This window comes from Callithrix jacchus, chromosome 19 (assembly GCF_049354715.1).
Source record: "Callithrix jacchus isolate 240 chromosome 19, calJac240_pri, whole genome shotgun sequence".
Lineage (NCBI taxonomy): Eukaryota > Metazoa > Chordata > Mammalia > Primates > Cebidae > Callithrix > Callithrix jacchus.
In genome coordinates, this window is record NC_133520.1 from 53,600,495 (window position 1) to 53,623,377 (window position 22,883).

General features: G+C 45.2%; 2 protein-coding genes across 4 annotated transcripts in view; one reads left to right on the forward strand and one right to left on the reverse strand.

Annotated features, from left to right (window-relative positions):
* Positions 1 to 7: 7 nt before the first annotated feature.
* Positions 8 to 14,331, forward strand: FSAF1 (40S small subunit processome assembly factor 1). Of its 2 annotated transcripts, none has more exons than XM_008985806.5 (7): positions 8 to 150; positions 2,016 to 2,362; positions 9,637 to 9,696; positions 11,119 to 11,214; positions 11,362 to 11,448; positions 12,549 to 12,601; positions 13,674 to 14,331. In XM_008985806.5, exons 1-7 carry the CDS (start codon positions 33 to 35, stop codon positions 13,810 to 13,812), a joined length of 900 nt encoding a protein of 299 aa, XP_008984054.3. In that variant the 5' UTR covers positions 8 to 32; the 3' UTR covers positions 13,813 to 14,331. The 2 variants fall into 2 exon arrangements, with proteins under 2 accessions (XP_008984054.3, XP_002760945.4); XM_002760899.7 differs by having other exon boundaries at positions 9,640 to 9,696.
* Positions 14,332 to 16,570: 2,239 nt separating this feature from the next.
* Positions 16,571 to 22,883, reverse strand: part of TRIM67 (tripartite motif containing 67) — a 60,377-nt gene continuing 54,064 nt past the window's right edge. For both annotated transcript variants that reach the window (XM_002760900.7, XM_008985808.5), the window contains exon 10: positions 16,571 to 22,857. In XM_002760900.7, the coding sequence (XP_002760946.4) occupies positions 22,792 to 22,857 (66 nt within the window). In that variant the 3' untranslated portion in view covers positions 16,571 to 22,791. The remainder of the gene's footprint in view (positions 22,858 to 22,883) is intronic.

A 22,883-nucleotide genomic window follows, 5' to 3' on the forward strand; every position in this document is an offset into this window, starting at 1 on the left:
GGAACCCGGAAGTGAGGGCGCTGCGCGACGGAATGAGGATTGATCCTTCGGCGGACAACAGAATGTCGCAGGAGCAAGGGCCGGGGTCCGCCACGCCTTCCAGTTCTCCGACACTTCTGGACACTCTGCTCCAGAACCTCTACGACTTTGGTGAGTGCGGGGGTCCCAGGACCCCACGTGGAGAGCAGATTTGAGGAACGAGGGTGTCCTGTGCAGCCGGTCCTGGGCTGGCCTGTATTTTGAGGCTGAAGGTTCTTGCATGTCAAGCACCCTTCACTTCGTCCCACCCGTTCCAGTAGCGGATGCAGAACACATTTCTCCATCACACATTATTCATCAAACTTTCCAACTCGTTCCCAAGTGTGGGGACTATCGTACTTGCTTGTGGGAAGCACCAAGGCTTTCAGATTTAACGGGAGCAGTGCACACAGGACCTTGGACTCTCGAAGTAGCCCACATTTCTTCTACGTTTTCCTGAGCTCTGGGAAATCCCCTTTCCCCATGCCACCCCCAGAGACCTACCTGATGGTGTTCGATGGTGTTATTTCTCTCTGGGGCCTCGGTCCTGTTGGGTAATTCATCAGTTTCATTCTTATGTGTCCCTTGACAGGGACTTCCTAGTCCTTGACCACTTGTCCTTTTCACAACTTTTTCTTTCTTTCTTTCTTTTTTCAAACAAGTGTGCTGACCTTTTACTCTCCTTTCTTTATCTTGATGCCGGAAAAGGAAAGTAAAAGAGCCCATTAAAGTCTCATGGCATGTCAGTGGGAAGACTGTGCCACATACTTTGAAGAACTTGCACGGGGGAAGGTGACACCCTTTGCACATGCACCAAATACAATAATTAGATTTTAGGACAAAAGACATTTCTTAAAGTTGTGGCGTGATATTTTAAAAGCTATTTTTTATTTTGTAACTGCTGAAAATTCCAAGCTCACCTAAACAGTAGGAATCATACTTAAAAGTATTGAGAACTTGCCATATACCACATGCTTTTCATGTTTTTGCTCATTTAATTTTCAGCTTCATGAAATAGACACTGTCATGAATCCCACGGTTGCAAACGTAGAAACTGGTACTAGAGGTTAATGAAACCTGATGCAGGTTGTGTAACTGGTAATTTTTGCAGAGCCTGGGTTCCGATTCTAGCCCCAGACCCCACTCTTTAACTAGCATTTATGTGTCCCTGGACATATTGGAGGACAGAGAAGACTTAGTCTCTGATCTTGAGAAGCTTAAAATCTAGAGGAGAAGACTGTTCTATAAAATACTGTAGTTTATGTCAGTACAGGCTGAAAGTCATGGTAGGAGCTCTGAAGGCATTGAATGTGTCTATTCGTATTTATATTCTTAATGCCAAAGGTTAGTTGGCTTTTCAATACTTACTGTGTAAAAGATGAAGCAAATATTCGCAAGCATAAATCAACAGCTGGTAATGTAGAGAGCTCTGTGGTATTTGTAATGCATGTGAATAAGGAAGTGTAAGATTCTGGTTAGAACTTTCAGGTGACTGGTCAGAGTTTGAACAGGTGAAATACAGAGTAGATAAGAGGATTTAATAGGAAACAAAGGCATTCAGATTGAGCCAGTTGTCTTAGGTTCATCTTAATTCTTAACTGTGAAAGAAAATAGGAAGACTACTCCATGTTCCTGTAACCCAGAAAGCATTAAAAAGAAACAGTGGCTCCAGTAGCTAAGTGTAAAGCCTATTGGGATTACCAGCCCTGGGGACTATTGCTGTGATGACACTTTGAGTAAGGACCAAGGTAGGGGCTAAAAGTGATTGTGCTAACATGGGTCAAAGACATAAATATAGTTACCTAGAAAAAGATGACTACATTTTGAATTCTATGCATTTTGCAAATACACTCTACTTGAAGGAAAAAAATAGTTTATTTCTTTGTGTGTGCTTCTGGGTGCATATAGCCCTGCAGTATGTACAAGTACATTCATATGATACTGATGGTAGCTAACACTGAAAATCTTTATTTTCCTCCTTGTGTTTGAACAAACAGGAGAGACGGAAGGTGAAACAGAACAGCAGAAGATCCTAAAGAAAAGGGAAAACAGGAAGAGAGATGTGGAGGGTGCAACAGCCGTGGCAGCAGAGCCATCTCCCCTACCTTGTTCTCTCATAAGAGGCCAGAGGAAGAGTGCTTTAAGCTTCTTCAAGGAAATCAGAGAAGAGCTGCGTTGTTCTCCTGCTGGCACCCCCACAGGTCCCTCTTCAGGACCAGAGATCCTTGCTCCTGCAGTTCCTACCTCTTCCCTGGAGAACCATAGGGAACAAGTAGAAGTGGTAGAATTTCACAGCAGAAATAAAAAAAGAAAACCGAAGCCAGAGCATAACAAGAGCACACAGGTAATGAGCTGGTTAGCTTAAATGAACCCCCTGCTGTTGTAGTATTAGGTGAATAGCTTTTTAGACTGTGGCAAGAATGCCTGACTATCCCCAGGCCTGCGGATTTGCCAGAAGGATTCACAGGACCCAGGACTCAGCATATAGCTCTTATCAGTCATGTAGGCCTACAGACTGACCTTAGTTATTCAAGTTGTAAACCTCCAGAAAAAAAGTAGGTATTCACCATCAATCGCATTGCTAGTATAAACTACCTGGGCAAACTTATTACAGCGGCGGCTTAAGACCTCAAGGATGCAAAACCACTCTGATCAGGCACAGTATTCTAATTGCTTAATTCTCAGGAGCCAGCCAATTGCCAGTCATGAAAATAGGACTTTCTTGGGAATGTACAGGGTTTGGTAAACACAGGCTTGCTGAGTTAACCCTTTGAGCAACTCTTTCTGGCATTACTGCTGTGTGCTAGCCACAGTTGTAGGCACTGGGATATAGCAGTGAACAAAAAATGTAGAAATTCTTGCTCTCAAGGAAAAACAAGGCTGGGGGAAAAGCAATTTGAATTTTCTGAGCAGTAATCTTTTTCAGACTTAACTTGTATATCTGACCCAAAAAATTCAGTCCTCAAGGGAGGTGTGGTTACTCCTCCAAATATTTTTAATTTATTTATTCACGAGAATATCATAATGGCTTTGTCAGATTCATTGCTCAAATCCAGATGTTCTATTTCTGTAACATCCCCATGTCCTACAAACCTTTGTCTATCAGCAAAGAAGTGAGGATTGTATGTATTCGTTTCTAAGGCCACTCTAACAACTTACCACAAACTTGGTGACTTAAACCAATAGAAATGTATTCTTTTACAGTTCTGTGTGCCAGGTGTTGGCAGAGCCATGCTCCCTCTGAGGGCTCTAGGGGAGAATTCTTTACCTCTGACCAGAAGGTGGCTCTGAGAGTTTCCTTGGCTTGTGGTTGTATAACTCTAATCTCTGCCTCCGTCTTAATGTGGCTTTCATCCCTGTGTGCCCGAGTCTCATATTTCCTTCTGCCTTTCTCTTGGCTTTAAGGCCCACCCTTAAAGAGAGGAATTTGGAATGATCTCCTCTTGAGATGTTTAATTACACTGTAAAGATCCTTTCCTAAGTAAGATTATATTCACAGGTTCTGAAGAGGAGTGGGTCATGGCCGTAAGTTTTTAGAGGCCACAATTCCACCCACTACAAAGATCATTTGGCTTGCGCTGTTCTTTATGTATGTATAAATGCATGTTAGTTTCCGTCTTTATGGTTTTAAAAGCCATCTGATAATCTTTTCTAAAATTCGGGAGGTCTTCATGTCAAGTTCACTGGCATCTCTTCCTCAAAAATCATTAGTGCATTCTGCAGGCTGAGTGTGGTGGGTCACACCTGTAATCCCAGCACTTTGAGATGCTGAGGCCAGAGGATTGCTTGAGCTCAAGAAGTCGAGGCTGCAGTTGGCTGTGATTGTGTCACTGCACTCCAGCCTGGATGACAGAACAAGACCCTGTCTCAAAAAAATAAAGAAATAAAAATAAGATTATAGTGAATCTGTAACCATATCTACCTTTATTTTAGAATTCTAGATAAGTAAGCTTCATAAACTCTTCTGTTCCAAATACTGAGGCTCTGGGAACCGTTGCAGAAGGGCCGAGAAGTGTTGATTCCTTTGGTGTTTGGGGCAACAGAGCCCCCAAGCTGGCCCTCTCCCAGTAGCCCAGTGTACCCTACGAACACTGGTATTTTCTGTACGTATCATAATGTGAAAAAGGTTAGAAAGTGCTGCGTTGCAATGTAATTTGGCATTTGAAGACTTAAACTAACATAAAGCATTTTGGCACCCTTTTTTGTTTCTTCAAATGTCTCAGACTTCCGTTTCCTCTTACATTCCCTTGTATTCTTCTTTCTGGAATGGAAAGTTTCTCTTTAATAGAAAGGACAGAAGAGTTGACATTGAATGAGTCTGCATTTCTTTGTTGCTTAGTAATAGAACATTTGTGGCAGGCTGTCAGATTGTCTTTTGCTTCCAGTTCCAAGCGAGCCCTTATGCATTCTAGTTGGGTTTCTCAGGAGCCTCAGCTCACTCTACATTTTGAACTTCCTGACCTTAATGAAATTTGTCATTTGTCATTGGTGCTCTGCTGTTTCCTCGTTTTTTTTTTTTTTTTTTTTAATGTATCCTTTGAAAATGTGTGTGTCTACCTTCTGTCTCCTTAATCAGGAGACACATTAAAAACACATACACCCATGAAGTGACCTTAGAGTGTTGACATTACAGTGTGGAAATAAATACATGTGAATATAATGCTAGTTCTTACGGCATGTCCTGGGTACGCCAAGTAAAAGAGTAATCAGCCAACTGGTGCTAATTGGAATACACCATCTCTGCTGAGTTTATGTAACATGGGAAATTATAGTTGTGCCCTCGTTCCCTAAAAACTTCTAAGCCATTGTAGGACAGTTAAACAGACATGGGTGGCAAAAATGTATGATGGGTAATGAAAACCTTCATGAGCAGTCATGGCATCAGCTGGTCATCTGTAGAGAATGCTTGAGAAATGAAGGAGGGGAAGGTGAGTTGGACAGCAATCCAGCTGGCCCTTCCTAGCCCCAGGAAATGACCTTATTTTTCCAGAACTAGTGCTATAAATTCTATGATTAAGCTGCATGGTGCATTGAAGCAGGTTTTCATGGGTTTATCTGGGAACCTGGCCACCATTTATATATATATTTTTACATTTAGAGACAGGGTCTTGCTCTGTCACTCATGCTGGAGTGCAGTGGCGTGATCATAGCTCACTGCAGCCTCCAATTCCTGGGCTCAAGCCATCCTCCTGCCTCAGCCTTCCAAGTAGCTAAGACTACAGGGCACACCACTATGCCTGGCTCATTTTAAAATTTTTTGTAGAGATGGGGTCTTGTTTTGTTGCCCAGGCTGATCTTGAACTACTGGCCTCAAGAAGTCCTTTTGTCTCAGCCTCTTAAAGCACAGGGATTACAGGTGTGAGAGCCACTGTGCCCAGCCATCATGTCTCATTTTTAATGTAGTAACTATACAAGTAATTTGACTGGAAATACTAAGAGATTACATATTCATTCCTTTATTTCCAATAACTGGGTGCCTGCTATCTGCAGACCTTGCAGATAGAGCAGTGAAGAAGATAATAGTCCTTTTCCCTTCTGGAGTATACTGTACAATCTACTTTGTAGTCGAGCAATATAATATAATATAATTAAAAGGAATTATAAACAAATAGGGTCCTGGGGTAACATGCAGAACCTGGTCTGGATATAGTGGTCAGGGAGGTCTCTCAGGAGGTAACATTCAGGCTAATGCTGTATTAAATGGTGCTGGCGAACAGTGCAGAGAAGAGTGAGCCAAGGAGAGAGAAAACAGTCTTGCTAACACTGGGGGGCGAAGAGGGCTGCATGTTCAGGGAGCTGGAAGAGTCTAGCAGGAGAAGAACAGAGAGGAGAAGGCCAGGTCTCATAGGCAGTGGTGGGCCTTGGGACTTCAGTCTTTACATGAGAAGTTACCAAAAATTTCATGCAAGGGCATGAGGTGATCTGATTTAAATTTTAGAAGGATCACTGTAGCTCCTTTACAGTGGATGGATTATAAGGGAGCAATAGCAAGAGGCATGGGGAGTGATCTCAAAAATGAATGGGTGAACCTACTCTTTCATAGGTGCAAGACTGCTGTGAGAAGGAAAATACTTATGCTTTTGAGCAATGAAAGTGTCAGATTAGGCCAGGCGCGGTGGCTCACACCCATAATCCCAGCACTTTGGGAGGCTGAGGCAGGCAAATCACAGAGTCAGAAGTTTGAGACCAGCCTAACCAACATGGTGAAACCCCATCTGTACTAAAAATACAAAAATTAGCCAGGTTAATTACAGGTGGCATGCGCCCCAGCTACTTAGCTACTTAGGAGGCTGAGGGAGGAGAATTGCTTGAACCTGGGAGGCAGAGGTTGCAATGAGCCAAGATTGCGCCACTGCACTCTAGCCTGGTGGATGGAGTGAGACTCGGTCTCAAAAAAAAAAAAAAAAAAAATGCCATTTCTCCACACCTAGCATTGGGCCATCTTGGTCTTAACATGAATCATTCACTGCCCCGTTTCGGGAACCTTAGCCTCCTTTGTGGCTTTAGATAAGAAAGTGATAAACACATAATAGAACAGTGTTCTGTAGATCAGAAAGGACCTTTGCATTCCTGGGACTGAGGTACAGGGAGGCTGCCCCTGAGCATATAGCTAATTGCTAATATTTACTGGGGGTGTACTGAGAGTGTTAATTTATATTCGTTAACTCATTTATGGCCTTAGTCCTCACAATTCCTGGGACCTGTCTTCATTTCACAGGGGAGCCTGAGGTGTACAAGAGGTTGTGTTACTTGCCTGTAGTTAAACATTAACCCCACAGCCCCATATCTGCAATTCCAAACACCCAGAGCTCTGGAAACCACGATTTGATTGATCTTTTTTCTTTTAAGATTGGTGCAAATTTATTTGGCAGAAAAACCTGATGAAGCTTTTAAAAATCATTTTTGCTCATCTCATTTGGCGTGAATATTCTTAGATATTGCACAGAAATATTAATTATGGGTTACTGCCTTGGACCTTACTGTAAGGGGTCTGTAATACTCAGTATATTCTGTTTTGCCTTTTTAAAATATAAAGACTTCTGAATTTTAAAGCTGGAACCTAATCCTAAGGATGCCAGATAAAGGATTATGGAGCTGAAGTAAGTGCCAGAAGTCAGGTTCATATCCCAGGCTTTTTGGCTTCAACACTGTGTACTTAAACTGCTATACTAGAGAGAGCATAGGTGAGGTGAGGCTCATCTCTTTGTCCTTTGAGTGACACAAGACAAGTACACTGACTCTGAGCCATTGCCAGACATGGAGACATTTCTCCAAAGTTATTGTCAGATAGCTTTGATCATTCCACAGATTCTTGCAGCTCGCATGTTATGGACTCAGTGCCCCGCAATATGCTTGTAGTCCACTGCCCGGTGCTCCACCCTGAAATCCTGCGTGCTCCAGTGCTGCTCCTTACCTCTACACCACACTCCTTGTTTCTGAGTAGATCAGTGTTGGATGGGTGTTAGGAAGAAAGTAATCTAGTTGAAGTAATTTAGACTCATCAAGGTGTAAACAAACTTGTTAATATTTATATAGCTGTCTGCATTTTTTAAAGAGCGTTTGCTTATGCAACTACTTTCTTTCATTGGAGACAGGTTGGTTGGGCACTTCAACTAATAGATTTAAAAAAAGAAAATCTAAGCCATGTAAAGAGAAAATACCTACATCACCCCATAGACAGGTTCGCTGAGTCTCGTGGACTGCCTGCCTTCATCTCAGGTTTCTTCCAAACTGCTCTCTCTTTTTCCAGCTTTTCTTCCTTCTTCCCTGCCCAGCATGTAAGTTCTCAAAATCTCCATACATACCCCTCTTCCTTCTGTGGGATAGTAAGGCTAGGTTAGTTGGGATAGGTTAGGCTGTGATTTGATAACCAATAATCCCTACATCCCAGTGGCTTAAAAGGCAGAAGTTAATTTTTCTTACGTTACATGGCCATTGGAATTCGCAGAGCCAGGTCTGCCCCACACCATCTTCATCTAAGGACCCAGGATGGTGGGGTGCCATCATCTGGAGGGTTGTTAGTTGCTTTAGTGAAGGAAAGGGGAGTTAATGAAGGGCTCTTAAGGGTTCCACGTAGAAGTAGGCACACACCCCCCGCTTGTGTTTCTTTGGCAGGGAAAGCCACCTAGGCCTTCCTAGCATCAAGTAAATAGGGAAGCATGAGTCTTCTTTGTGCCTGGAAGTAGAGGAGGACCCAGTATTGCCTATAGGCAGTAATGCCTCCTACTGCAGAGAATAACGGGGGAAAGAAAACCGAGGAGACCACTGATGGTTTTTCAATCAGGTCATGTATTATGAATAATGTACTGAAGTGATTTTCAAGCTATGAATAAAAATAAAACTTAGACGGTGGTGGGTCATGCTAATAGAGACTCAGCGTCTGTGAAATAATGAGCCAAGAATTTTTTTTTTCCAAAAAGTTTGTGTTTGATACATACACAGATCTAGACCTCACACCCTTTCTCAGAAAGACATCAATAGCTACAAAACTAAGATGTTTCTGGTGAACTGTTTAACAGAGGGATGAGGACACCGAGCTATTTGTGTCTGGGCCAGAGCTACCACCAAGGGGCTCTCCCGTCCCCTTGGTCTAGTTGGCCCCTCAGCCTTGGTGTCCCCACAGCCAAGGTACAGGGGGTTAGGTATTCTGTGTGGCTGTTGATGGAGATAGCAGTGACTAGGAGAACCCTGACATTGCTCCTCTCTTTTGTATGCCAGTTTCTTGCCAGGGCCCAGGGGTTTCGGCCATCTGGGATTGTTTCAAGGTTTCTTTCTGTTTTCCAATTTTTTAATTTTGGTAAAATATACACGAATGTAAAATTGACCATTTTAGCCATTTTTAAGTGTGCAGTTCAGTGGTGTTGAGCACATTCACAGTGTTGTGCTGCCCTCACCACCATCCATCTCATAACTTGTCAGCTTGCTGAAACAATGCTTATGCGCTGTACCCACTCAGCACCAGCTCCCTATTCCCTTTCCCCCAGCCCCTGGCAGCTAACCGTTCTAACTTCTGTCTCCGTGAATTTGACTCCTCTGGGTATTTCATAAAATGGAATCATACACATACCCTTCTGTGACTGGCTTATTTCACTTAGCATCATGTCTTCGAGGTTCATCCATGTCGTAGCATGGGTTGGAAATTCCTTCTGTTTTCAGGCTGTGGAATATTCCATCATATGTATATGCCACATTCAGAAATATCTGTTCATCTGTTGGTGAACCTTTGAGTTACTTCTGTGTTTATTATGAATAATGCTGCTGTGAATATAGGGGTACAAATACCTCTTCAAGACCCTCCCTTCAGTTCTTTTGGATGTATGCCCAGAAGAGGAATTGTGAGATCCTATAATAATTCTATTTTTAAGTTTCTGAGGAACAGTCATAGTTCTTTTCCCCAGTGGCTGTACCATGTGGTATAACATTCCCACCAATAGAGGACATGGGTTCCAGTTTCTCTACATCCTTGCCAACACTTACTTTCTGGTTTTTTTCATAGTAGCCAGTCTAATGGGCCTGAGAGGGTCACTTTCAGGTTCCTTAAAACATGTCTACTCTTTTGGTAATAGATACTATAATGATATAGTAAGAGATGATCTTAATAAGAATTTTTTCTCTCAGCAGACTAAAACTAGTGTTTTGGAGAGAGATGTGGATATACAAGAATTTAACCTAGAAAAGGTATGTATTTTGAAATTGTTAAATAATTTTTAATTAACTTTATTTACAATATTTGTTTATAAACATGTTTATATTAAATTTATTATAAGTTTATAATATGTGAACTATGTAGTATAAATGTTAGATATGACCAAAAAAATAGTTTTATGATGTCTAAAAATGAATATTTTACATGTCTAAAGGTTGGGAAAATGATTAAGAAAATCATACTGCATTCACTTTTTTTTTTTTGAGACAGAGTCTCTCTCTGTCACCCCGGCTGGAGTGAAGTGGCATGATCTCGGCTCACTGCAGCCTCCAGCTCCTGGGGTCAAGTGATCCTCCCACTTCAGCCTCCTAAGTAACTGGGATTATAGGTGTGCACTACCACACTCAGCTAATTTTTGTATTTTTAATAGAGATGGGGTTTTACCATGTTGGCCAAGCTGGTCTCGAACTCCTGACCTCAAGTGACCACCTGGCTCAGCCTCCCAAAGTGCTGGGATTACAGGTGTGAGCCACCATGCCGGTCTGCATTCACTTGATTGAATATTATGTACTCATTTAATACAGGATGGTTTTGTGACTACAACACTACTGATACAATGGTAAGTATGGGGATATGTGTATTCTGTGGTTGTAGTATTTTTAAAAATGTGTAATAAAAAAGACAGGAAGAAGTAATTCAACTACTAAGAGTGGGTATTGCTTTTTCTTTTCCTTCTGAAACCATGGGTCTGTGTTTGAAGCTGCTGCAATATCTTGTTTCTAAGTGTGAGTGTGTGTGTTTGGAGAGGTGCTTTTCAGTTTAAATTATTGCCTATATGGACAATGGCTTGTTTTAGAGAGCATCCTAAAGTACTACAGAGCTCTGCATTCAGTCCTGGCTCTGTTATTACTTTGTGCAGAGATAATTCTTTCATCAGCTGTCCAAATTAAACATGGGAGATGGCCAGTCCTGGTGGCTCACACCTGTAATCCCAGCACTTTGGGAGGCTGAGGTGAGAGGATCCCTTGAGCTAGGAGTTCAAGGCCAGCCTGGGCAACATAGTGAGACCTCACCTCTATAAAACATTTTTAAGCATTAGTTGGATATGGTAGTGTGTGCCTATAGTCCTAGCTACTCAGGAGGCTGAGGCAGGAGATCACATGTTCAGGAGGTCAAGGCTGCAATGAGCCATGATCACACCACTGTACTCCATCCTGGGGGGTAACAGAGCAAGACCCTGTCTCAAAGGAAAAAATGGGAGAAAGATGTTGTGAGACATGGTATATGGTAGGAGAGCCTCCATAGAGCTCCTTCAACCACACAGCAGTGGAGTTATTATTCCTGTGTGCTATTACAGTGCAGTAGATCTGAAATGCATTACTTCTGACAATATGTTTTTTTTTCTCTAGAGTTGTTGGAATGCACTTGTGTCTGATTGTGTTTTGTGTCTGCAGGCTCGTTTAGAAGTACACCGGTTTGGCATCACGGGTTACGGAAAAGGAAAGGAGAGAATCCTGGAACAGGAACGTGCCATCATGCTGGGTGCTAAGGTGAGGGGCTGCTGCTGCCTTGCATCACCAGACAACATTTAGAAAAAGCAAGAGCAAGGAAAGCCAAGGGCAAGTCAGGGCGAGGGACACATGAACGCTACTGCAGAATGAAATATGATGGTATGTTTCCTTGTTCTTTCATTTCAGCCTCCTAAAAAGAGTTATGTGAATTACAAGGTTTTACAGGAGCAAATTAAAGAAAAAAAGGCAGCAAAGGAAGAAGAAAAGAGACTGGTAGGTATAATGGTCTGTTCTTTATTAAACTGGAATGGAAAGATGGATGCCGTTTGCTACAGTGGAAGGCTGGAAACCGCCACTTGGAGAGCAGTGAAGACCCCAGAATTAAAGGATCCTATGCTCTCTACTTCTTCAAGTTAGCTGTATTTAATAATACCAGCCAAGTAATCTGGCATACTTACATGCAAGGTTTGCTTTGAAATAGCAAACTGCTTGTCTTAGTCTGTTTGCATTGCTGTAAAGGAATGCCCGATGATTGCTAATTTATCAAGAAAAGAGGCGGATTTGGTGCATGGTTCTGCAGGCTGCACAGGAAGCATAGCACTGGCATCTGCTCGGCTTCCATGTGTACAGAGATCACATGGCAAGAGTGAGACATGAAAGAGTGAGGCAGCAGTGGGGAGAGGTGCTAGGCTCTTTTTAACAATCAGCTCTCAGGGAAGTGGGAACTAACAGAGGGAGAACTCACTCATTACCCTGAGGAGAGCACTAAGCCATTCATGAGGAATCCATTGCCATGACCCAAACACCTCCCACAAAGTCAGCTCTCTAGCACTGGGATCAAATTTTAGCACGAGGTTTGGAGGGTCAAATACCCAAACTATAGCGCTTCTGGTCCCATAATGCAGGTTACTTTGATCTGCATTTTATGTTGTATAGAACACAAGGGCCTATAAAAACCACAAGGGGAATAGATGTTACTCTTTCTACCTTTTACCTATAGTGAAAGATTTGAGTTTTCATTGTAAGACTATTAGTCTTACCTGGAATAGGCATTCACATTCTTTTTTCTTTTTAACTGAGATGGGATCTTGCTGTGTTGTCCAGGCTGGTCTTGAACTCCTGGGATCAAATGATCCTCCTTCCCTGGCTTCCTGGAGTGCTAGGACTATAGGCATGAGCCACCACACCAGGCCCAGCCTTTCACATTCTTGAAAGGGTTTTAGGGTAAAACTTTGAGACTGTTATGTTTAATATGCCCATGAAAAAAATATTAAAAGTGGCATCTCAGTGACTTTTGCTCACAAACCTCTTGCCTTTTTTTGAATCCCATTATCCATTACTGATATGTATATGATCTTAAATTCTGAAATCAGGTCCAAGAAACAGATATTTTCAAGAAAAAGAAGAGGAGAGGACAGGAAGACAGGTGAGTGATTTGATCAGGCCCAGGCCCTGGGATTGAATGATCTGGATAAACCTATTGATTAGTTCTGAAAAGGATGCTTGGAATGTATGTGTTGCTGCTAGCCCATCAGAGTGCTTCACTGTCTCTCCTTTATCCTAATCAAAGTGGGATTTAGTTAATTGCCCAAGATCAAACAGCTGCCTGAGAACGGAGTTAGGAAGTTTCTCCAATCTCCCACTTTAACCAGACACTCTGGGTGACTAGTGGAAAAGCTGCAGTTTTCATTTCCAAGGGAAGACTGCTGTGCTAAGAGCCTGCTGCTGCAGTAGCATGGTCTGGGTCTGTATTGCCTGATCTTTGACATACCATGTAAGACAGAGCACTGTAATTATGAATGAGGGGTGTTGACTTCGTTGCTTTATACTTGTTTCTTAGCTTTCGTTCAAGTGCCTTTTCCTCTCTCTTTGAATTACTGTTTCATAATGGACTCTTTTTGTCTTAGCCTTTTTCTTGGGCTCCTAGTACACGTGTACGTGCTGTAGTGGTCATTTGTTCTGGGCACCAATCTCTGTCTATTGAAGGCCTCTTTGTGCCAGGCATTTGGGTGCCTTAGGTGTTGGTGTATAGCTATAATCACACTAAAGATATTCCTGGCCTTGAGGGGCTTACATTGTAGAAAGAGAAACACCCCAAAACATACTAACAGATAAGATAAGTACGATGATACCAGGTACCAGCAAGTACTGTGGAGAGGTCTGAAGAGAGCATTGCGAAAGAAAACCGCAGGGAGAGGGTGAGCTGGGAAATTAGTCTGAGGAGGTGACATTGGAGCTGAGAACTGAACAGAGAAGAGGGGCATCCTGGAAAGATCTGGGAGCAGAACATTCCTCGCGGAAGGAGCCAGTGCAAGGGCCCTGAGGCAGGAAGGCAGTGGCACGTTTCAGGGACCACAGGAAGGCGCAGTGGGAAGAGGGGTCTGCGTGGCATGTGACCAGGAATTTGCAGGCCAGACTGCAGTGGCCTGGTTGGTGGTACTGTGATGCTTGTTTGAAGCTTAACTATTTATAGTACCTTTCTCTCACTTTAAATGTAGGAAATCCAAAAAGAAGAAGTCCACTCCCAGTATTTTGTCCAGTGGACGGATTGGACAGGTTGGAAAATTCAAAAATGGAACATTGATTCTGAGCCCAGTTGATATCAAGAAAATAAATTCTTCCAGAGTGGCCAGATGAAGTACTTTATCAGATACAACAAGGAAGGGGAACAACCGAGCCAGCTGCAGACACTGGACCCCGTGAGACCCTAGACAGATCGTTCTTACCACACGCTTCACAGACTGCTTCGTTTCGAAGGAAAGAAAGTCAGACAGAAGTAACATTTCCAGTTGCTGAAGCGTCTGCTTCATGGTGCTGAACGCACCAGGCCAAGTGCAGCATGAATGTGAAGTGAAGCTACCGAACAGTGTCTTTTAATGTTCTCCAGCAAGCTTTGCTCCTGTTTCACGTTTACTGGCATTTGGTGCATTTGCTTGTAATACAATTTTTTTATAACTTTACTGTTTTGTAAATACTAGTAGTTTACATTAAATTGCCTTATAATATTTTTTAATGATTTCATGTTACGATATCACAAAAGAACCAAGCATTGGGTAATTTATCAGTGTTGTGGAAAAGCAGTTTTAATGTTTAGCCTACCATGTGTACAAAGTCTACTTCGTAAGAAGTGATATAAATAAAATACAACTTTTGTAGTATGTAGTCATAACAGTATGACTGTTAACAGATGATTTTAACTCATATTTTTGTACCCACATTCAAGTGAATGTTTTCATCAGAGTTGCCATCACTTTTGCAGCTATACTTAACGTTTTTAATGATACTGCCCTTGCTTATAGTGATAGCAACTCCTCAAAGCTTGCAGCACTTTAAAAAAAAAGTCTTCAATGATGGTAACAATTTGGACTTAAAAAAATTTTTTTTTTTTTTTTTTTTTTTTTTTTTCAGTTTTTTAGACACAAGGCCTTGATCTGTCACCCAGGCTGCGGTGCCACAGCATGATCATAACTCATTGCGGCCTTGAATTCTTGGGCTCAAGTGGTTCTCTTGCCTCAGCCTCCCTAGTAGTTGGGACTAAAGGCATGCACTACCACGCTCAGTTAGTTTTAAAAATGTTTTGTAGAGACTACATCTTACCATATTGCGCAGGCTGGTCTTAAACTCCTGGGCTCAAGCTGTCCTCCTGCCTTGGCCTCCCAAAGTGCTGGGATTACAGGTGTGAGCCACCACGCTCATCTTCCTCTTATACGCATGTCTCAGTGGAATTCTGGAAGAGCTTCTCCCCACACTATGTGAAACAGACCTGGCACTGTGATGGGTTGTGGTGGGCACTGTTAACGTCCCACTAGATGCCCTTTCAGGGGTGAAGGACTTACTCCTTCAGCTGCCGAGAGTGCTTAGGAAAAACAGGCCTCAGCTGTCAGCCCTCTTCAGGGACTGCCTCATCCCCTTGCCAGGGGAACCTACAGTCGATAAATGGTCTGTGGGGGAATGTGAAAGCCTAGTCCTCTCATCCCAAGTCAAGACAACTCCAGAGTTCAGTTGGCTGAGGCCTTTGTTGGTTCTGCATCGCGCTCCGTGTCGCCCTCCATCCAATCCTGCTTCCTTCCCTGGGCCTCCATGAGTGTTGATCCCAAGAGCACGCCCTCAGAAACATTTGCTCTCTCATCTCTGCATCTGTCTCCTACCCAGCTGAGTCCGTTTGGTAATCCCGAAGGTAACTGGTCTTAGGGGCTATGAGGGGCTATGTCAGATGGCTGTTCTTGAGGATTATGAGGTGAGAAGGCAGCAAAGGACAGAGTTCAGGTTCAGGCATGTCTAGTCTCGGTCTGTGTGGCTGAAGGGGCAGGTTAGGCTCCTTGCTGCTCACGGGTTTGTTGGGATGTTTCCGCAGGTCTCTATGTGGAACCCAAGATCTACTTTGCACTCATGAATTGCCCTTAACCACATGTTAACTGTTATGTATCTCCAGCTCTATCATCCCTTGCAAAAATGAATTTTACGACCTTCCTACTATTTGTGGTGGGGCCTTCTGGTTTATTTTTATTTTTTATTTTATTATTGTTATTATTATGTATTTATTTTTTAAGGCTAGTCAAGTGAAGCAGTGGGAGTGGAGATTTTTTTTTTTTTTTTTTTGAGAGAGTTTCATTCTTGTTGTCAGGACTGGAGTGCAATGGCATGATTTTGGCTCACTGCAACCTCCGCCTCATGGGTTCAAGTGATTCTCCTGTCTCATCCTCCCAAGTAGCTGGAATTATAGGCATGCACCACCACGCCCAACTAATTTTTGTATTTTTTTTAGTAGAGAGGGGGTTTCACCATGTTGGCCAGGCTGGTCTCAAGCTCCTGACCTCAGGTGATCTGCCCACCTCAACCTCCCAAAGTGCTGGGATTACAGGTGTAAGCCACCTTGAGTGGCTATTTTTTATTTTTGACACAGGGTCTTGCTCTGTCACCCAGGCTGGAATGCAGTGGCACAATCATGACTCACTGCAGCCTTGACTTCCTGGGCTCCAGTGGTCCTCCCACCTCAGCCTTTTGAGTAGCAGGGACTACGGGTGCACTACCACACCTGGCTAATTTTTGTATTTTTGGTAGAGATGGGGTTTCGTCATCTGTTTGTTGCCCAGGCTGGTCTCAAACTCCTGTCCTCAAGTGATCCGCCCGCCTTGGCCTCCCAAAGTGCTGGGATTACAGGCGTGAGCCACTGTGCCCAGCCTAGTTTAGAGTCATAAATAATCACCTTGAAATTCCTGGGCATGCAAAGCAGAACCACATTGACCCTGCTACTTGGCAGTCCCCAGCCCCGCTGGGGGAGAGACTAGAGTGGCCTCCCCTCCTGTAGCCTCTGCCCCATCTGGTGGGCCATCAGGGCCAGCTGGGAAAATGGCATACTTTACTGCCGAGCAGTAATGACAGACCACACCTTGTCTTTCTGTGTTGGCAGTGTCAAAAGAATTTATTTCAAATCTGCTTAAGACTGTGGTAAAACTCAGGTTTTCCAAAAGGTAATACAGAAAGTTCAATCAACCCCCAAAGACCAGAAAACACAGTGTTTGCAATTCAAAAAATACAAACGCTTGTGGATACCAATACAAAAATTAGAAAAAAGTTGCTTTCCTTCCCATTCCCCCCCCACCCCCAGGTTTTCAGTGGAACATCAACAGTAACAGGACCAAGAGCTGCCACCAAATACCAACAACCAGTGACCAAAAGTGGGTGCAAGGGGGAGGAGGAGGGAGAAGGAGAAATGGGGGTAGAGAAAGGTAAGAAAATGGGAGTTCTGTCGACGGCCAAAACAAGGACACGAAGCTTTTTGTTTCTTGTTAAACCCCTTTGCCAACGTTAAACAAACACCTCTCATGCTTAATACAACAGCTTAGTGCCAAGGCAGCAATCCTACATCATGCATTGAACGTTTTCTGCTTTGCCCGCTCCCTGCTTCCTCTGGGTGCTGAGAAAGCCAGGGGCTCTGGATGTCCAGTTTCCAGGGCTGGGAGGAGCTGGATGGGCTTCCCGGGCTGGGTCTCACCCAGTAAGTACCTGCACATTCCTGCTACGGCAGTTGCCCGCAGTCACCTTCCCAAACCTGAAGACTGGTTTTGACCTCTCCTCAGTGCTTTACTCGAGGGCCTGGCCTGGTCTGCAGCACCTGCGTCACTGGCTCACGAGTCCCTGGGCCCTCCCCAGGACTGCACTCCTTGAGAGAAGAGTGATGGCCCCAGACGAGACTTTCCTGGAGGTCTCAACTCCCAGCTCCTGACTGATGTCAACGTCAATCATTGAAAAAGCCAGGGTCTCCCCCAACCTGCATAGCCTGTGCTGGTGAAGGCCCAGTGGTTACCAGTCATCTGAAAGTGACGTGATGACCCACTAGCCCAACCAGCCTTCGAAACTTCAGCTCAGTTGCATCTCTTCACACTGTCCGTACTGGATTTCAAAACCACTCACACTGCAGAGACCTTTGGAAAGAAAGGAGACAAGCTATGGGTTGAGAGACCCCTCAGATACCAGAACTTAAGTAACAGAGAAGGCAGAGGCCTGGGTTAATGTCCTTCCTCGGTTTAAGGGGGTTTCCACCCACAGAGGCCTTGAGGCCTAGCAGTGAGATTGCTGACAGGTGGCCTGTTCACACCAGCCTCACCGGGAATGGGAACATACGGCGTGTTACTTTCTATGCTCATAGGAGACCGGTCTTAAAGGTCTGTTTCACCCGCTCACAGCCAGGCAGCTCCTTACCCTGGTCACAAGGAGGCATGGATGGAAGACACTGGTCAGAGAACACTAGAAACCCCTCACAGGTTTGAGTCACTGAGTGGGAGTCATTAACTTAGATACCAGAGATGAAAGACTGCACTTTTTTCTTTAAAAAGTGTTGTTCTATAATCCTCACAATACATCAGAGGAGGTAGGTTAGTATGACTAGTCCCATTTCAGGAGGGGATACTGAGGCACAGAAAGGTTAAGAGATTGGCCCCCACCCATACCATGAATCACTATTAAAGCCAGGCTAAAAGAGGGAAGTAACTGAGGGGTGAACTTGGTGTCTGATCAATACATCCAGCCTGAAACGTGCCCTCATATTTTTACAGCCCAGATACACTTAAAGCTGCAGGATCCTGTGATCTTCCAGGAGGAACTGCCAAAGAATGCAGTTAGCAAACACAGCCACCCGCTCACTTGCAGAAGAAAAGTCCTGAAACTTCCCAGCATCACCATAGATCTTGAGTGTTTGCCAGTAACGTCTGTTAGATTTTTTAAAAAACCAACTGAGGGCCACAAACCATTAAGAAGTTTCTGTTGCTTCCAGTAAAATGTGGCCAAGGAAAACAAAGTTCATGTGTTTTGCTTTCTAGGAATGGGGGAGTGGGTTGGGGACATCTTCAGAGAGTCAAATTTCGAGACCCAACAGGTTAGCGTCTGTTGGGTGTGGCTCACCCCAGTTTCCCCTACCTGCCCCCTGAAGACCTTTGGAAAAACTGGGCTTGGGTGTCAAGATAAAGGCTGGCAGCCTTGTCATATCCGGGTTTTCTATGGTGTAATGCAGCCAGATCGCCACAGTCCCTCCACAGATCCACCCATGACAAACCGCTAGCATAACCTGGTGGTTCTCAACTTGTGGAGGCCCCAGGAGATGATCTGGCAATGTCTACAGATGCTTTTGGTTGTCACAGCTAATGTGGGGGTTGCTACTGGCAGGTGATGGGTAGAGAGAGACCAGAGACGCTGCTAAACATCCTACAGTGTACAGGACCTACTGCAAAATGTCAGTAGAAGTTGGGAAACCCTGTGTGCCACCCCACAGGCTGTGCAACAGTGTTCTTCAGCATGCATATGTTGAGTCCCCCTAAGGACTGACCCTCCCTCACTACCTCACAGCCAGCAGGTGGTCATGGGACTGGCAGCAGCCTCCCTGATGCTGAGCCACCTGTCTGTAGGTGCTGAAACGCGCCTTCCCAGGGGGACCAAGCCTTTCGCTTGCAATTAGAATTAAGGCTTAAATGCAAATATCCCTGGAAGAAATACACAAAGATCCTGCATTCTGATCCTTTCCTGAGAGTGCTGTGGTGGGGTGGAGCGCAGGAGCGTCAAGAGGGAGAGAAAGGGGGCAAAGAGGAGGGTGGGCCTGCCCCCAGCTCTCTTGGTGAGCTCCACTGGTTCTGCCCAGGCTCAATCCGGAAAGCACCACCCTCCCCAAACTTGGTGGGCCATAGGTCACCTAGGGCACTGTTGCAACTACAAAGTACATATCAGGCTGAAGATGCAGCCTGGAACTATATACAGGTTTATATTTTTAGGTCAGTTACATTGTGGGTCAGTATTACTGTTGTCCTCTTTAATTGAAATCATGATTTTCCCAAGGAGAACAGAGAGGGGAAAAGCAGCCTTTGGGGAAATACTTCCCCCGCTTTGAATTAGGAGCTGGGATGCTACGTATGCAGTGAGGTGCTAGTGGATATTTTTGAAGAGAGGTTAATTTGAAAAGGAAAGGCATACACTTTGACCAAACTTGCTCACTAGCAAAGAACGACTGCAGAAGCACATCACAGAGGCGGTATTTACAATGCAATGGAACTCGACGTTTTTAAACTACTTTGAATTCCTTTTTCACTGAAACTGCTTGGTAGATTTACACCAACTTACTCCTCAGCCAGCCCAACAAAAGCATCATCTCCATATCATTTATATGTACAAATATGCCACCATGATGTAACATGTTACAGAATTCAATGGTGGATGAGAATTCCATGAGCTGTCTGTCATTTCTATTCTGGCCATGACCTTCCTGGCCATGAAGAATTGATAAGATCCTTCTTCGCTTTTCTGATCCCTCAAAAACACAAGTGTGTGGCACAGACCTGCCCTTCTCTTTGAAGTCAGAACATTGAAGGTGTTTTGTGCTGAAGATGGGAGAGGCGTCTGTGAGGGATCGCTAGATGCTGTCCCTGGCATCAGCCGTATTGCTTTTGGGCTCCTAGAGGAGTCAGAAAAGGGAGATTCCCAGTCCCCAGGCTCGGGGAGGCAGTGGGGAAGAGGGAGTCCTGGCCGCCCCTCTCTGGACTTCAGGGAACTTTCTTCTGAACGAGGCCATCAGAGTTGTGGACGTTTTTCTCCTGCATTTTCCACATCTCTCCTGACCTGGATGCTGCTCCCTGAAAGGGGTTAGTTTCAGGGTAGCCCCAGGCAGCTCGTACTCCAGTGATGAGCAATTCCTGATTCCTCTGCAGAGCAGGGGCCACCTGGTGACCCAGGCTGTGGTGATGCAGGAGGCTGCACAGCCCTCCCAGGGCTCCCCTCTGAGAAGCTGCTCTCCACGGGCAGCCCTGCATAGCCCGCTCTCATTCCGGGGGCAGGGTATGGGCCTGTTTTCTTCAGAAGAGAGCTAGACACTTCCCAAAGCTGATGGCTTTCTCAGCCTCAAGAAAGTGGTGGCTCCTCTTCATCCCCAATCTTTGGGGATCTCCCCTGTGCTCTAAGCCATGGCCACCCAGAGCTATGGCTAAGGATGAAGCTGCAGGAAGATGGGAGACAGAGGCAGCTGTGCGGGTGAGGACACAGGGTACCAGATCTTGTGTGTTACCTCCAAGGGCTCTGGACGGGGCTCTGGGATGGGAGGAGGAGAGCCAGAAACCACTTGGTGGGATGACAAGGAAGAAGCAAGACGTAGACTTCCACGAAGCAGATGGCTCGCTGGCTCCGCAGCAAAGGCTGCAACACAGCACCGGGCAGCTCCTAGAGATGGGGCAGCTGGCCTTGCCAGCCACATCTGCAAAGACAGCGGACCAGGAGCCTCGCAGACCAAGAGCACGAGCTTTGAGGTAGGATTGTCGGTCCTGCTGAAGGGCAAGGGAGGACCTGGGTGGCCCCCGCAGGCGGTTTTGAAAGCAGGCGTGGTGTCTGAACAGGAAGGCAGAACCGAGGACGCACAGTCAGCGCCGGTGTACGGGGTGAGTTTTTATAAAAATCCAGTCCAGCAAATTGACAAGTTACTTCTCAGCCTCAGAAAGAAAATGCTTGACAAAATGTATTCTTTTTAAAAGGAGACAGAAATGTTGCTACCAGGTGGAGCTGGAGGTGGCAGGAGATTGGGAAGGTGAGAGGAGGGAAGAGAGGAAGGGTTCCCTGGGAGCAGGACCCCCGGCAGGCTCCTGGCTCAGAGCCCCTCCCATGAGCTCATTATTCAATGTGGATCTCGAGGGAGAAGGCTGGTGTTTCCAGAGCCCCACCCTGGCAGGTCAGACTTGGCACACCCAGTCTTACAGTGGGAAGCTGGGGGACAAGGTGCCTGATACTGCCCTTCTATTTTCTGCCTTTCCCAGAGGTCCCGCCTACCCCATCAGGGCAGAGCCTCCCTGCCTGCCACAGGGGCCACTTGTGTTCATGATGCTTTCATAATGATGATAGGGTGGACTGACTAGGAGAGGCTTTCCCAGGGTCTTTCATCTTACATGCTTGTGAGTCTCCGAGTGGTTCAGCTCAGAAGAGCAATTTGGATGCGTTTTCAGTTAACTTCTTGAGTTGCCAGTTTCAGAAAGGAGCCACCACCAGGTGAAGACTTATCACATAGTTGTTAAAATTTTCGTGTTTTCATGTGCATTTAAGAACTAAGACTTGGGCTGCGCGCGGTGGCTCACGCCTGTAATCCAAGCACTTTGGATACCAAGGCAGGCGAATCACCTGAGGTTGGGAGTTCAAGACCAGCCTGACCAACATGGTGAAACCCCGTCTAAAAAAAAAAGAACTAAGAATTGAGTGATTTAATGTTAGGAGACTGTCATGCTTGTGTGTGTCCGTGTGTGTGTGTGTGAGAGAGAGAGAGAAGGAGGGAGAAAAAGGGAAAGAGGGAAGAGACAGGGATGCAGGGATGAAGGAAAGAAAGAGAAAGGAGAAAAGGAAGAAAGAGCGAGGGAGGGAGGGAAGGAGAGAGAGGATTAGAGAGAGAGAAGGAGGGAGGAAAAAGAAAAGACACAGGGAGTAGGGAGAGAAAGAGAAAGAATGCAATTGGCTGATTAATAAAGGAAGCGATTTTTAAAGGTTCTCAGCACTTCAGTGAGAGAGGCAAAAGTCAGGCATGAATGATCAATGTCCCCTTCTATCAATCCTGCATTGGATCTGCAAGTGGCAGGTGCTACTAAAGACTCCAGGACCAAGAAGTAGGGGAGAACTTTCTCAGCATGACAAGAATCTGCAACCCCGGGACTCTGAGGAGGCCGGGTCCCAGCAGAGGGCCAACACCCGGGGTGTGGGATGACCGCGTAGCTGCTGATTGCTGCTTTCAGGAGGCCAGTCTCAAAGTCTCCCTTCCTCTCCCTCCAAAATAAAGCAAGTTTTGAAGACAGATGGCAGGAAACTTAGACATGAAGCCCAAATGCTGACTCCCTTGAGAAAGGTCCTTCTTGAAGAGTGATGTCTGGGTGAATAAGGGTGGCACATGTACCTGCCTTTACCACCAACTGTGGCGGCCGGGGGCACAGCCTGCGGACCCATTCCCCATGCCCCCAAGAAAATGTGTCTCTACGACATTCCATGCTGCCAGGTTGCACCCATGACTTGCGTATCCTGCTTTTGTGGGTTATTTGAGCCTAGTGAGAATGTTGGGTGTTTTGCCTGTGAATGCCACCGTCACAGGCATGGTGCCGAGCTGGAATGGGGCTAATTGCCTGACAGCTTTGGCTGCCCCAGGTTAGTGGGCACTTCCAATCCTGTGTGCAGGGTGACCTGGAAAAGAAGACAGGGGAAGTGAG

Excerpts from the sequence above, each read along its gene's own strand:
- FSAF1 (XM_008985806.5), top strand. The coding sequence starts at position 33 with ATGAGGATTGATCCTTCGGCGGACAACAGAATGTCGCAGGAGCAAGGG. Across the intron at positions 151-2,015 it reads CCAGAACCTCTACGACTTTG|GAGAGACGGAAGGTGAAACA; the intron begins GTGAGTGCGGGG and ends TTGAACAAACAG. Across the intron at positions 12,602-13,673 it reads AGGAGAGGACAGGAAGACAG|GAAATCCAAAAAGAAGAAGT; the intron begins GTGAGTGATTTG and ends CTTTAAATGTAG.